Consider the following 14,372-nt stretch of genomic DNA (forward strand, 5'->3'; position numbering starts at 1 on the left):
AGAGAAGTTGTCATAAAAATACCATTTAATAATCAGGTATCTTGTAGTCTATTTAGGCAAAATATATAATGAGAAGATTGATAAAGAAGTGTACTCTTAAGAGGCAGTGGTAAAATCTTGTGCTTTTTATTATGAAAAAACACATCGAAGTAAAAACCCTAACTTTATACCTTCTCATTAGTGACTGCTGGTGTTCCTTAAACATTTATTTATAGATCAGTGTCAAAGAGAAAGAGTTGTATCACCTTCTGTGCCCCTTTCCTTACATAGGACTTGTTGTGTGAGAGCCATTTTGAGACCTTACTGATTGTGACTGTCAAATATTTCTCTCATGAGAACTTTCTGCTTCTCTTTGCTTCCATTTTTCTTGGCATTTGACACTTGGCCTGGAAAGGCATGCAGAGCATCCCCTTGCTCCTGCTTGGTGGGTTGTTCCCATCCCAGGGCCCAGGTGCATTCTGTCTCACCACTTTAGATGGGTAAAGTACCTGCTACTGCTGCAGGTTTGCTCAGATATAAAATTCCTCACATCCTACATATCAGCTAAATAAAAAGGCAGAGATTCAGAGCAGACAGTTTTGTGTCTGTAACCACTCTGGGGAAGTCATTTGCCATAAAACTCATAATGCAGACATAATTTGGTTGATAAATGCAGTAAGTTCACTTCGCTGTATTCACAGGGTCACATTCATTTTTGTATGTGAATGGCAGTTGGTTTATTTTTCAAAATGTTTGCAAGTCTCATGAGTTTCATAAGTTGTAGTGTCAATAAGTATCTGTCCAAAAGCACGTTACTCGTTCTTTGTTATTTGTATTTGTTCTCCTTTAAAGCAAATTTTAAAACCCTTATCTAGAAACAAAATCACATGCTGGAGATTTTTTACATAAATAATTTTGCTGATGGTAATGATACAGAAAAAGATGTGGGATTTGTAAGGACAAGGAAAAATAATTTTTACTACTAAGAAGCAGATTTTTCAAACACTTAGTTACTATCCATAAGTGATATTGAAAATCTATGTAGAAAAGCCCCCTAGTGCCTGAGAATTATATTCACATTAAGATAAATAGGACAGCATATGCTACCACTTACCTTAAGAGGTTAATGAAAGGCTGTTCATGCACAGTGACTAATCCAAAGTGGGATAGTGAAAAATTGCCAGTGTTTGATAATTTATATTATTTATTATATAAATAATCAAACCTTCGCTATATTACAGAATAGTCTTTACAAAAATATGTCTTACTAGCATATTTTTTTTCAGAAATAGTTTTCTAGTGCAAAATTTAGTTTAATTTTATGTACATAACACAAGTCCTGTCCCACCATGTGTTGAAGGTAGCACAGTTATTCCACAGATGGAGGACGTGTCCCAGCCAGACTCAGCCGGGCATGAGCAAGAGCTGGGTATGGACATCTGCTACATAATGTCCTTGCCTTAACTTCAGTAACCCTCCTTTATTTCACAGCCACCTTGTTTCATAAAAAGGAAAGTTTCTTTTGCCAAAGCCTGATCTTTGAAACAAACTTTCTGAATTCTTAGTGATTAAGTTGTGTGAACAACAGCCATAAGATGACAGGATCTCCTGAAGCTGCAGAAGTGATACCTATGAGGCAGCAGTATCCTCTTTCCCTTAGTGCCTTTTTCCAAATAAATCCAAGACTCTTATTTTCAATGTTACAACTGTTCATAGTATAGAACAGGATGAAATCTGAAAAACATTCCCTCTTGTAGTCTACAAAGTTTCCCTTTCCTCAACCCCATGAGTCCTGAAATGTGCTGGTTTGGCCTTTTGTTTGTCAGGGGGTTGGGGTTTGGTTTTGGGGGTTGGGTTTGGGTTTTTTTCATTTTGGTTGTGGAATCAAATGGGGTTTTTTTATTTTAAACAATAGGTTATGTAAAAGTTTCTCTTGACTGCTATACTTAGAATTTAGTTATATAAACTGTTTTCCTCACACTTCTTCTTCCTCCTCTCCTTGTTGACGCACAGAGTCCCAGGAAATCTCAGTAATAGAGAAGAGGCTGAACTGGGTTTGAGTTCTGTGTAGCATTGCTCACCCTCTGCCTCTCTGAAACTCATTTTCCAGTTGCTGCCATGTGTGGAGTAAATGTCACCAATGTTTCCATCTGGGATTCTTTCTACCTTGTGTTTTCTGTCCCTGAGGAAATATTTCTTATCTGCTTTCCAGACCTTTCGTGATATGCTTAGGAATAAAAATGGCAATGCTTGATGTTTTCCTTCCTTTCCATCCTGTCTTTTGGAAAAAAAAAATCTCTTTAACTGGGGTTAAACAAATCCCACCAGTTAAATTGGAATGAATTTGTACGTCTTGTCATTATGAACAGTTAAAGTCTTTCCCAAAGTGTTTTTTTTTAACAACAAAACATCCCCCAGCTTTTCAAATCTGGGATTCAGAATGACAATGGATGTTAAGATCCATGGAGTTTCATTTTTTATTACAATTTAGTGTAGTAGGCAATAGAATAGGGAATGTACTGAGAGCAGCCAGGCTTTTGAAACTGCCTGTGCAGAGACTGCATATCCACACAGAAACTCTAAGTAAACAATTTAGCTGTATGCTGTTTATTCCACCTCTCTCTTTCTCTTTTCTTTGCTAACACAGGTCCACAAAGATTCTCGAGTTCTCAAGCCCTAGCTTATGGAAGTGTGTAATGTCAGTGTGGTTGCAAAATCACACGATCTCCTAGCTCTGTATCTTATCCTTCACCCAACATTGCACAACGCTGGACTGTCAGCTAGGAGAACGAAAGGAGCCAGATTGTGTTGTGCCACCTCTTTTTCTAGTTCACGCATAAGTTGCCACCAGGATATTTTTCTGTGTTTGTAGCACGTTTGGTGGATTTGGGGCACATTCTTTGCTTCCATTCTCCTCATTCATGTGACCCTTTCCCAGTGCTTCCAAATGAGCTACTGTGTCTTCAACATGGAGAAAACCAACCGAGTTGGTTAGGATGTGTATTGTTCTCTTGTTTTATTTGTGGGTTGTTTGGGGTTTTTTTAATTGGTCTTTGTTCTGTTCTTTTTAAAAAAACATATCTACAAAGAGAATATATAACTTTCTGCCCTAAATACCTCTTTTGCATCAGGGATGGATATTTTAATGGAGTGAGGTGTAATAGCAGAACAGTGCCATGTCTCTGTCCTCACGAGCATCGCTGCATGCAGATTAGAAAGGCTCTGTAGTGCTGCTGCTGTATGCCAGATTTGCTATTTGCTCTTGTTTGCATGATAGTAATTCTAATTTACTAATATGATATGGAAATAATGGCACATCACCGATCTTTCAACATATTGTATCACTGCTTTATCATATTAGGCTAATACACTGCGAGAGTTGATAGCACCTCTCCATGTCAAATGGGAACCACATCTTGGCACTGAACCGATTGGACTCAAAGGTTGATAAACTTATCATTAGAGAATTGGCACGACGGAGACTCAACTTCAGCCTCTTGCAAGTGACCTAATGGCCTCCGTTCAGAAAGTCAGTTCTCCTCGAATAACTTTGATGTTTATAACACAGAACAGACCTGTTAAAGCATAGGCAACCACATGCCTGAATATGAGGCCTCCAGGAAGGTGTCAAAGGGCATGGCCAGTCTTTTGAAGAATGCACCCTTTCCACAATGGGACTAGGCACAAAGTCAGATCCAGTCTACATGGAGCACATTTGCAGAAAATACTGCCCCCGCACGGGAGAACGGAAGGGGAAGAGGGTCTTGGCAGGGGAAGGGCTTTGATGTCACTCAGTTTTGTTCTGCACACCTCGAGGAATTAAAGAGGGATTCAGCCATGGTAACTGTAATTTCCCATTGCTTGTACTGAACTCCAGTGAACCCATTCAGGCCTACCAGACAGAGTCGTGTCATTTAAGCGTGCTTCACATTAGTGAAGGAAGTTTCCTTACTGTGTCATGCTAAACTAAGTGTATTCTGTCAAGTGGGGGTATGAACAGACCTTTCAGAGACTTTCATTTATCCAGTGGTTTGTACTGAATTCCCAGAGGGTACACTGGCACTCGTTCGGATGGTGATGGAGAAGATACCTCACGCTGAGATTTATTAGACTCTGCATTAAACTCTTTGGTTCCTCTTTATCTTCTAGGACTAAAACATGTGAGTGATGCTGCCTGGCCAAGCAGGCACAAAGTATTCTCTGTGTAACACCCAGACTCCAGAGGGCTGTTTTGGGGCCAGTATTTGTCTGGATGTCACTCAAAGTAGATTCAGATATTGTATTTATCATTATGTTCTGAGTCCCCTATGGGTTGATGTTTGCCTCTATCTCTGTGATTAGAATGTGGATTTTCCTTGATATATTTGGCTAAGGGTGTATTGTAATAATGTTAATGCTAATTACTTGATATTTCATACTATCTTACGGGGAGATACTTTTAAAAAATGTATTTTGAAATGTTTTCTTTCTGTTTGCTCAATGTATGGTATTGCATTATGTTAATACCAATAAAATTATATATATATATAGTTATATATATATTTCCCTTTTATAAAGAAGTAAATTATGCTTTTTTGCCTCACAAACAGGAAATGTGCAGTGAATAAAATTACATCATTCTGCTTTATAGCAGGTGACAAAGCTTATAATAGTTTTAATATTCTTTTTTTGAAAAATAAAAAGTATAGTATGAAATAAATCAGTTGGAAATTCATCAAAATGCATGTTTTATATTTCTGCTCAATGGGACTGTCACAAAACAGCCTAAATATTTAGCAATGTTGTTTTGGCATCTTTAATTTTTTCTAATCAGAAACATGCACTGTATTGCTATTATTGATTACAAAACTGTACTGTCATAAAATTTTTGCCTGTTGGCCAGATAGACAAACCCTCTAAGTTTGTCTGTAGGAATTGATTTTAAAATTTAATTTAGTGCTCTTTCCAATGCTTGGCAAAGGCAGAATTTATTTTTTATATAAGGTTGCCTTTGAAGTACCTGCCTCTGCCAGGAATGATAAGTCACTGCTAAGCACATAAAGATTCTGCAACCTGAAGGATATGTGATAAAAGTCTTGTTGGAATGGCCTGCAACCCCAGCCAGTCCTTTACATTCTGTCATTAAATTCCATAATTAGTTAGAGGTGAAATGTTTTGGAAAAGAATTAGAGAAGCAGAAGCAAGGATGTGACTCTAAAATGTCCTTTGGCTGCCATTTGGGGTAACACTGATGGCTTATTTGCTGCTCGTAGCCAAAGGCCAGCATATATCTGCACTAATGCCTATTAGATTGTCTTCAGCTTCCTCTCTTTCTTTTCCCCACCCTTTCTAACATATTGTATTGAGTATCTTTGTTTTGCAGAGGCATTCAGAAGGGCTGTAATTAGCAGTCCCTGGCATTTAATTGCATACACATTTGTTAAATATTTTTCTGTATGCCTTAAAATAAAGTATAGAAAATGGCAGTAAATGTTTCTTTAATGAAGGCATTTGATTTATTCATGAAGTCAGGATTTTATAAAGGTGTTATTTTGGGCTTAATAAAGGAAATAAGCCAGCAAATTTTCTGTCGTGCTTTTGCATAACCGTTGTCTGTCAGGGCTGACGTTCAGTTCCTTTCTCTTGTTCCTTTTGTGGCAAAAGCATTCTGCCCAATGGGTGGGGAATGGACCTTTCTGCTGGGACCGCTCTCACGCCAGTTTTGAGAGCACTTGACGCTGGGGTTCATACATGTTCACAAGTTCATTTTGACATCTGATTACATGAGTGATGTCTAGAAAAGCCATGTGGAATTATTGCATTTCTCTCGTCACAGCAATAGCTTTTGTCCTGAAAGGTACCTTGAACTCTGTGTGGTGCTTACAGACCATGGGGGTGTGATGGGCATTCAGCAGCTGATGGGGGGTGCCTAATATTTGGCAGTGTTGTGCCCTGCATAATTAATATGTAAATCAGGGTGCAGTTTAAGTCGGTTGGAATCTGATCAGTGCAGCTGTCATAATGTGCAGTTATAAATCCATTAATAAATCTGAATATCTGAATAAATATTACATCTTCTGGGATAACATTTTGGGAAGTATTTCGGGCCCCTTTCAGAAACCCCTCGGGATGTGCTTCCCCAGCAGACCACAGTGGGTTACAGAGGTAACTGAGGCAGACAATGAACCTGGCCCCTGCCCACACTAATGTTTCTCCCATGTTGAAAGTAGAATTGCAATTCCTTAGTGATGCCTTTTGGAAAACTCCACTCTCGGTGCTACGTTTTCATACACAGAAGCAGCTTGGGATGTAGCCTGAAGCAGAGTTCGTTTTTTAGGTGGGTGTTGCTCACCAGGAACGTGTCCCCCATCTGTTCAGGCTTGCTTTCAGGTATCAATCCCATAAGCCTTGACAGGCACTGCTGTTGTACAAGCGTGACTGTGGCTTGATTCTGACTGGTGAGTAATGTTGCTGGGCCGGTATCGTTTGTCACTTAACCTTTCAACTGTGAGTGCTGCAACCTTAGGTTTGTAATACCAGTATTTTCCTCAAGGAGTAGTTGCTTCTATATATTACTTGTGAATTATTATTTCTAGGGAACTCCTCATCGTGTTCCAAAGCTACAGAGTCCCCACATGTGTAGCGATTTTGCCCAGTTTGCTCCAGCTCCTGGCTTTCCTCATAAATACAAGTTTTCTATTATTTTTGAACTTCAGGGCCCAAGGGGAAGTGTACCATCAAAGTGTGATTGGTGTGTTTATTTCACTTCAGCATTAATAGCTTGTGGTAAAATTAAACAGCACTTATATCATTGTGTGGCACAGAAAAAAATTCAGGATATCCTATTTCAATGTGTAAAATTCTCCCAGAGAGTCACTAAAATCAGCAGATTAAGGTTAAACTGGTTCCTTCTTAGGCAGCTTAATGAGTAGAGTACCATATCTAAAACCAAGGAAGGATGCAACTATAACCCTACTGCAGAAAAGTTCTGCCACTGGTTAGAATTCCATTACTTTGGGAAGCTTTGGAATGACTTCATTCTTATGCCGTCTCTGAAATCAAAGCCCACCAACATAACGTCATGAAACAGCAGGACTGCGAGCAAAGAGGGAGATACAGATGCTCATTTGAGGCATGCAAGAGCTGTCAAGAGGCAGCAGGAGCAGAAAAAGCTAATTATTCCCTTCTCACTAACACAGTAACCCATTAGCTGGCACCTGCACTTCACTGCTGAGTGCATGTCAGAAATGGCTGAATGTTACTGTCAGCTCAGTAATGCAGATCTGCAGGGAGAGACAGTGAGGGTTTTTCCTTATGCTCAGTTTCGTGTCAGCTGTGTTTAGTAAGCAATTCCAGTTGTGTGGAAGGCTGAAGAGATGTGGCTGAGGTGGGTGTGAGACTCAGAGCAGGAGCAGCCCAAGTGTCCCACAAAGGCTGGAGGCTGCACATGTGAACGTGCTCCAGGCTGCAAGCTCACACTGCAGCCAGCAGGGCACGGGAACCCTGTGGGGCCATGGCTTGTCCTTCAGACGTCCCCAGAAAGGTGATTCCAGTGGAAAAGAGATTCTCAGGGATCTACTGACCCAAAAGGAAAACTGCTAGTGCCATAAGTAGTTCACAATAAGAATTAGACCTTCGGTGCCATAGCAAAGGCTTGGCATCTGTCAGGCCTGACAAAGGCTAGGGCTGGATCATTTAAAAGATGGTACCTTCCTGATTCTGGTATTGAACTTGGCGGCAATGGAAAATGCCTGAAATACCTTCAGATATCTGTTGTTTGGGAGATGAGTTTTCCACTTGCCTGCACAGTTCACTTTATTTCAAGAAATCCAGTTTATGCTCATGCATGTGAGAGGAGAAGCAGGCTGGTACCACTGGGTGTAAAACTCCAGCAAGTGCAGGACTCTGTTGTGTTGGTGCTTTCAGTGAGCATCCTCCCTAGGGAGTTGGTTTTTTTTTTTTTGTCTGCAGGTTTACATAACATGAGAGAATAGAAACAGCATACAGCTATCTTGGTAGCCAAGAGGAAATGATGGTATAAAATCCAGATTTAATACCTGCATTGAATAAATACAAAATAACAAATAAAATAAACATAAAATTTAATGATCCTCCACCTACTAAAATTTCACTAAACACATGGATCAAAGCTTGTTTTAAGTAATGCTCCTCCTTCCTTGATTCAAGACTTTTGGGAAAATCCTGCACTTTCACATACACAGGGGCAGAAAGGACAGACGATTATATGAATCAGAAGGCGGCAGGGAAAGGGAAGCAATACCAGAGAGAAGGGTTGCAATGACTGGGTTTTGCTCAAGAAGAGCCTGTTTTACTTTTAATTTAGCTTTAACTCAGCTTGATTAAACTTTTCTTCACTTTTAGACAACATTAATATGCTCATGTGTGTGTGTGTATAGACATATATATATATAAATATGTATGTGTGTGTGTGTGTGTGTATGTCTGTTTACAGGTGTAATCACATACCCAGTCCAGCCTTGATTTTTAAGGTCACATAGGACATGGCATAAGACATAGCATAAGTGTCTTTGTACTTTAACAGGGAAATTGCTCTATTTTACCTGGAGCAGACGATTAGCTGCTGTTTCCATGTAGACCTGAGTTTTATTGCACCTCCTGCCTGCTGTATCATGCCAGGCTTAAATATTGTGTTGCTTTTTCCTTTTCTCAGTAATTAGGGATGTGACCTGTAACATTTTCCTACCAGGAGCTGACTTAGCATGTCATTGTGGCTCCCCCCATACCTGTGCAGGAGTGACATCATGCAGCCACAGAGCTGTGCAGACACCATCTCCTTTAAGCCTTACATTGATTTCACCACTTTGTTCCTTTTAGCTTGGGGGGGAGGGGGGGAAGGAAATACATAGTTTAGTCTGCCAGCCAGCCATCAAAATAGTGTTAAAAATTATTAATTCCTGAACCTTTATATAAAAAGCATTTGGGTATATCTCACTCTTGGGCAGTTTGGACTCTTAATGATTAACCTGAACAGCAGCAAAGATGGATTTAGGCCTTGCACTGAGAAACCAACTGCTTCTTCAGAGGTTTTCTTTTCTCCCCTCTGCTGCAACACTGCTAAAATCCACATCCACTCTCCTTTCATCCTTCTTCTTTTTCACCTTGTGTCTGGTACCCAGGGAGATCCCTTCAGTCTCTCTCCTGAGTGTTCCTGGGCTTTACAAGCCCAGCCAGGCTGTGGGCACAGCCCTTGTGTGCCTGTTGGCACAGCTGGGAATGCAGAGCTGCTGCAGGAGGCTCCCCCTTCCCCAGGGCTCAGCAGGGCTCTGTGTGCTGCTCTGCCTCCCTGCCAGTGAAACCACTGCAGGCCCAGGCAGGTCTGATGGTCCCTGTTGTTGGGCATGGCAGAGAGAGCCTGCTGTGGCATGGGAGGATTTACAAATGCTTTCTTGCTGCCGGGATTATATCAGTTATTAGTTAGCTTGTGGCAGACCAGGGTGTTTGTTCCCAACACAGACACATCAGGGTCAAGAAGGAAAAAAACATCCAGAGGTTTGTGCACCCAAGGCTGTTTTATCTAACTTGAGACCATTTCCCAGAGGCCTGGGATGCTTCTTGTTTTGGGGGAGTATTTACTGCATTTACTGTCACTCACAGAAAGTGTGTGGGACACTTGAGGTAAATGCCTCCCTGCACAAAAGGTGAAGCAAAAAGGTGTAGCTCTCAAATTGGAATAAAATCTTTGGGCTTTGGAGGGAGAAAATAACATGGCAGCTATTTAATAATGTAATTAGTGATGTATTCTAACAAAATTGCCTCCTTAATATCCTGAGAAAGCTGAGGTTAGCTGGTTCCTCTGCCAGAGGGAGTGAGCTCACCAAAAGGATTGAAAATGGGAGTTGAAATTTCAGTGGAGCCTGGAGATTTCAGTCTGACTGTGCCTTGTTCGCTTCCTGTCACAGACTTCACAGCAGCTTGGCTTTCTGGGGATTTGCAGAGGTTGGTACTTCTGCTCAAATGCAGGGCTGACTGCAAAGAGAGGAGTGGGCGTGTGTGAGAGGAGCTGCACAGCGAAGGAAAGTGCGTCACTGAGCAGAAAAGGCAGCAAACAGAAAAGAGGAGAGTGGGGAAATGGAGAATTCCATCAGGATGGCAGTGATGCCCATCAGTCAGGATGAAAAGTCTAAAGGCAACGGGGCTGAGCCTGGGTGTTGTCTGGAGGCTCTGACAAGCACCAGAGGGGCCCCAGTGAAGAGCTTTGATCCTTGAAAAATATGACCTTGTTGGCAGGGTAGGTGACAAAATTTATTAACTATCCTTACATAGGCAGTTCTGTTCACCCAGCCCCATGTGAAATCATGGGCTCCTCTGGTACCTCACTGAAAGAAAAAAACCATGCAAGATTTTGGCAGTTTGAGCTTTAGGAGAAAAGTGAATCACAGAAGTGTAGGGACCTCCACTGAAAGCTGCTGGAGGTTATTCCATATGTTTAGAGCAGAGTTATGAGAAGTGTGTGTCCAGAGATTCTCTGTGTCCAGACAGCAGTGTGTTAGCCAGCTGGGCTGCAGTGACCTTCTACAGGGTTCTAATTCAGTACCATCTTCCTGAATCATGAGTTCACATGGACCAATCATCTCTTGATCCACATAAATACCAATGGTAACTTTCTCTCTGGTCACTTTTCACAGAAGTACCTTATGCTCTTACGATCTTGCTTTATAAGAGGAAAATAAAGGAAAGATTAATTGCCAAACAGAGTCAGGAGGTGATTACACTTTAGTGCATCACAGAGCTTGGTGTATGCTCTTCTCAACAGCAAGTGACAGCACAGTATGAAAAATCACACCAGTTTTTTCCTGAATGCCAAGAACCCAAACAGTTCCTGACCTGTTGGAGTTTCACCTACTCAGCCATAATCTTCATCTCTCTCTCTCTCTCTCCCCCCTGAGAAAATGTAAAAGTAGTTACCAATATTTACTGTATTCTAAGAACTGAGGGCAAAGTACAAAAAGTTCAGAATCTTTTCCTACAGAAAGCAGAATAGTGAAAAATATTAATAAACATGTTTACTAGATAAATGTATTCATTATCTCCAGAACTGAAGCAAAAAGCTTTGCATTCACTTGAAGACAGCAGGAGCTTCTTTGTTACAAAATTCAGTACCTGTCTATTCTTACATTTGGAAGATAGGGTTCTCACCACATTTAGATCCCATGTGTTGCAGTTTGTGCAGCTTTAATTCTGCTCCTGAGTTACAGAGTTGTTCAGCCTTCTGTGGGGCAGGGGACAAAATTACAGCTTCAGAGAAGACACCCTGCTTTTCAGCAGTATTGGAAACTGCGACCTGGCAGTGCATTCAGAGAAACAGGAAAGATGCAACGCCCTACTCAGCAGTTGAATAAGTGTGAAAAACAATTGCTGTGTTGGCTGCTGGTCTGAGGTCACCTGCAAATCCTATTAGACCACATTTTCTACTTAAACAAAACATTAGCACGGGTCTTATTCTTCCTTAACGAGACAGCCATGCTGTAAAAGCATGACTTGCATGCAAATCCACCAATTTTTAAAAAGAAAATATGTTTTAATCTCAGCTCTATATCTAACAGAATACCTCAGATGCTTTATGGTGCCAAGGGTTTCACCAACACCTACAGGAAATCAATCAAAGGCTCTAGCAGAAGGCTGAGGGAGGGGAGCTGTGTGTGTAATCTCATTCCCGCCTACTGAGAGCCATTGAGAGCAGCAGCACCACCTTCAGCATTTCTCTGGAAAATATTAAGGGCTTGGGATGTGTTTCTGTGCCACCCACTGCCCTCTCCCCCACCATGGGTGAACAAGGCATCTTGCCCTCTTTAGAGCTTTTCCAGCCTCAGCAGCAGCAAGGCATTTAAGGGACTTGTTTTTCTTCCCTCCTCTTTCCTCTTTAGGAAATCCTGTCCCCTTTTTGACGTGCTGCTCATAGTGACATCACTGAGTCAGTGACAGAGTGTGGGGGAGGCAGCCCCAGCCTGTGGAGGTGATGTTCTGATGCCTTCCAGAGACCTCCTGCCAGTGTTCTGTTGCCTGACCCAGCCTGTGTCCTGCCCCCACAGTCCTGTGCCCTTCCTGAGCAGTCTCAGAGCTGTTCCCATTCAGGGGAGGGCAGAAGTGCTGTGTCCACACTCCCTCTGAGGCCCATATTGAGCAGTGCGTGCCTGTCCCAGGGGATGAGCCCTGAGGAGCACCATCCATGCAGATCCCAGGCCAGCAGTGTGGGGAGGCAGGGCAGGACAAGCCTCCCTGGCAGAGGGTTTATAATCACAGGGGCCATGTAACCATCCAGGTTCATTAAAGGCACTTGGCATTCAGTATTGAACCTTAGGGTTGAACTCAAATGCTGTATTTTGCCTTGATGGGGAGTTGCTGTGTTTTAGTAAGCCGTGGGTTTTTGATGTCAAGCCTGGGTGTAGTGACTGGTTGCCAATCCAGGCTCTAGGTCACTCTAGCAAAGTGAATTTAGATGGTGTGGAATCAAAGTGCTGGCTTGCCTCTTCAGCAAGCCATCCCATCCTAATCCCCTCAGGGTGCAACCTTGGCAGTGCTGCTGGGGAAGAGACACCTGCGGAAAGATCTCTTCTGCCTTGCATAGCAAGAGATGAGGAGAGAGAGAGAAACAGGTGTCAAATACTCCTGTGAGACCAGGAGGGAGATTTCCCTTTGCCCTTTAGCAAATCACTCCCTCCACAGCTGTCAGACTGGTGGACATCAGCATTCAGCAACAGGAACTGATAGAGAGATCCCAAACTTCTGACCTCATGCTGCATAGACTCCTTAAGAAAGCACAAATGTCAAGACCACAAAAGATTTTAACCATTCTCTAATTATTCAGCTACTGAATATTTTGCCCTTTAGCCCATTAGATGTTTTAATAAGAAAATTACAGGAAAGAGAAAAGCATCTAATTTCTATTTTATTTCAGTTCTGGCCACCATTGACAGTGATGAACCCAGCTCACCAAGCAGGGTAGCACAGGATGGGATGATTGGGAGAGCTCTGTGCAGACTCAAAATAATTCTGTCGATAAAGAGTCTCTAACCCTTCTTCACTTCCATATCTCTTAAAAAAAATTTCAAATGTGTGCTTTAAAAACATTTGCTCTCTAAAAGGCCAAAGGAATAAACTCATGAGAGTAGAAGAAGATTAGTTGCTGATTGCAAAATTCTTGGATTGCATAAAGATCCATAGAAATGCAAACACTTTTTGTGATGGGGTGAGGAGATTTGGGTTTCTGGAGTTCTTGCCTGAGCCTGAGGAGAGCTGTTGCCCTACTCCATAGTATGGGCTCAAATGGGAGGTGGCCTCAGGTAGCTCTTGATGGACTAAAAATGTCACTTCTAAACACAAACTGTCTTCTCTCTTGGTGACTCATTAAAAAAACCAATAATCACCTGAGGACGCTGTGGTTCTTTACTGAAGGGTGCTTCTTTATGTGGCAAACTTCCAGCCAGCAGAAATGGCTGTCTTGGAGCAGGGTCAGCAGGGGGGTAAAGCTAATGCTTGGAACCAAGCAGCCTTCCTGCAAGAGCTTCTAGGAAAGCCTCTGGAGGACACAGGCACCTTGAGCCAGGAGAACAGGCAGCACTGTGAAAGCCAAGGAGGATCCTTGCCTGGGGGATCCCGAGGGCTCTGCAGCAGCCAGGAGACCACGGACAGCCAGTCTGGGTGTCGCATGAATGCGTGCCAGTGTGCAAGGGGCAGCAGGGACAGAGCTAAGGGACAGCAAACACTGTCCCAAGGGCTGCCCTGGCTAATCCTGATCCCCACCGTGCTAATCCTGACTGCACTGGTGCCTGCAAAGCTTGTACGGAGTCACCGAAGAGTTTCCTCTGGGGGAAACATTGTCTGGAAGGTTGAAGTTTTCTAAATGAAGCATTTCAAATGCTCATATCAGAGTTAACACTTCATGCCCAGCTTTTGCTTGGTTTTATTTTTGAAGAAGCAAAACCTTTATTTTTTTCTTCTATTTTTTCTTTTTAAATGCTTTCAGTACTAGTTAGAACAAGTATTTTAAACCTGTAATAAATAAATACTTCTCATATTTCTGTATTTTGATATAGTACATAATAAATACTGATTTTTTTTTTAACAAACTATAATGCAAACAGCTCTGTTTTGGTTTGCCATGCTGCCAGGTCATGGTTGTCTCCAGTTTGCTGCTGAACCATGAGGTAATAGTAAAGTAACAGACCAGCATAAGTGACAGCATTACTGACTATTGGACAACACCACTGAGTATCAAAAATAAGAGACAAAAATAAGTGGACTTTCTTAGGACATGTCATTCCAGGGCCACCATCACATATTCTTGAGTGCTGCTATCAGCACTTCAGTCTGAGGTGTGATCCCTGGTGGGCTCCTTAGCAGGATGTTTCCAGGGCTTCCTCTGCTTGTAACAA

The 14,372-nt window shown here is 42.1% G+C and overlaps 1 protein-coding gene across 4 annotated transcripts in view; it reads left to right on the forward strand.

Moving 5' to 3' along the window:
- CNKSR2 (connector enhancer of kinase suppressor of Ras 2) overlaps positions 1-14,372 on the forward strand; it is a 205,411-nt gene that overhangs the window by 186,718 nt on the left and 4,321 nt on the right. The window contains exon 21 of one of the 4 annotated variants that reach the window (XM_041399955.1): positions 2,627-5,541. The exons of 2 other annotated variants lie outside the window; for them this stretch is intronic. In XM_041399955.1, coding sequence (XP_041255889.1) covers positions 2,627-2,676 — 50 coding nt within the window. In that variant the 3' untranslated portion in view covers positions 2,677-5,541. Of the gene's footprint in view, positions 1-2,626; positions 5,542-14,372 lie in introns of those variants that run through there. One more of the 4 variants, XM_041399956.1, reaches the window with a different exon arrangement.

This window comes from Onychostruthus taczanowskii, unplaced genomic scaffold (assembly GCF_017590055.1).
Source record: "Onychostruthus taczanowskii isolate IOZ18803 unplaced genomic scaffold, ASM1759005v1 scaffold17, whole genome shotgun sequence".
NCBI classification, from domain to species: Eukaryota; Metazoa; Chordata; class Aves; order Passeriformes; family Passeridae; genus Onychostruthus; species Onychostruthus taczanowskii.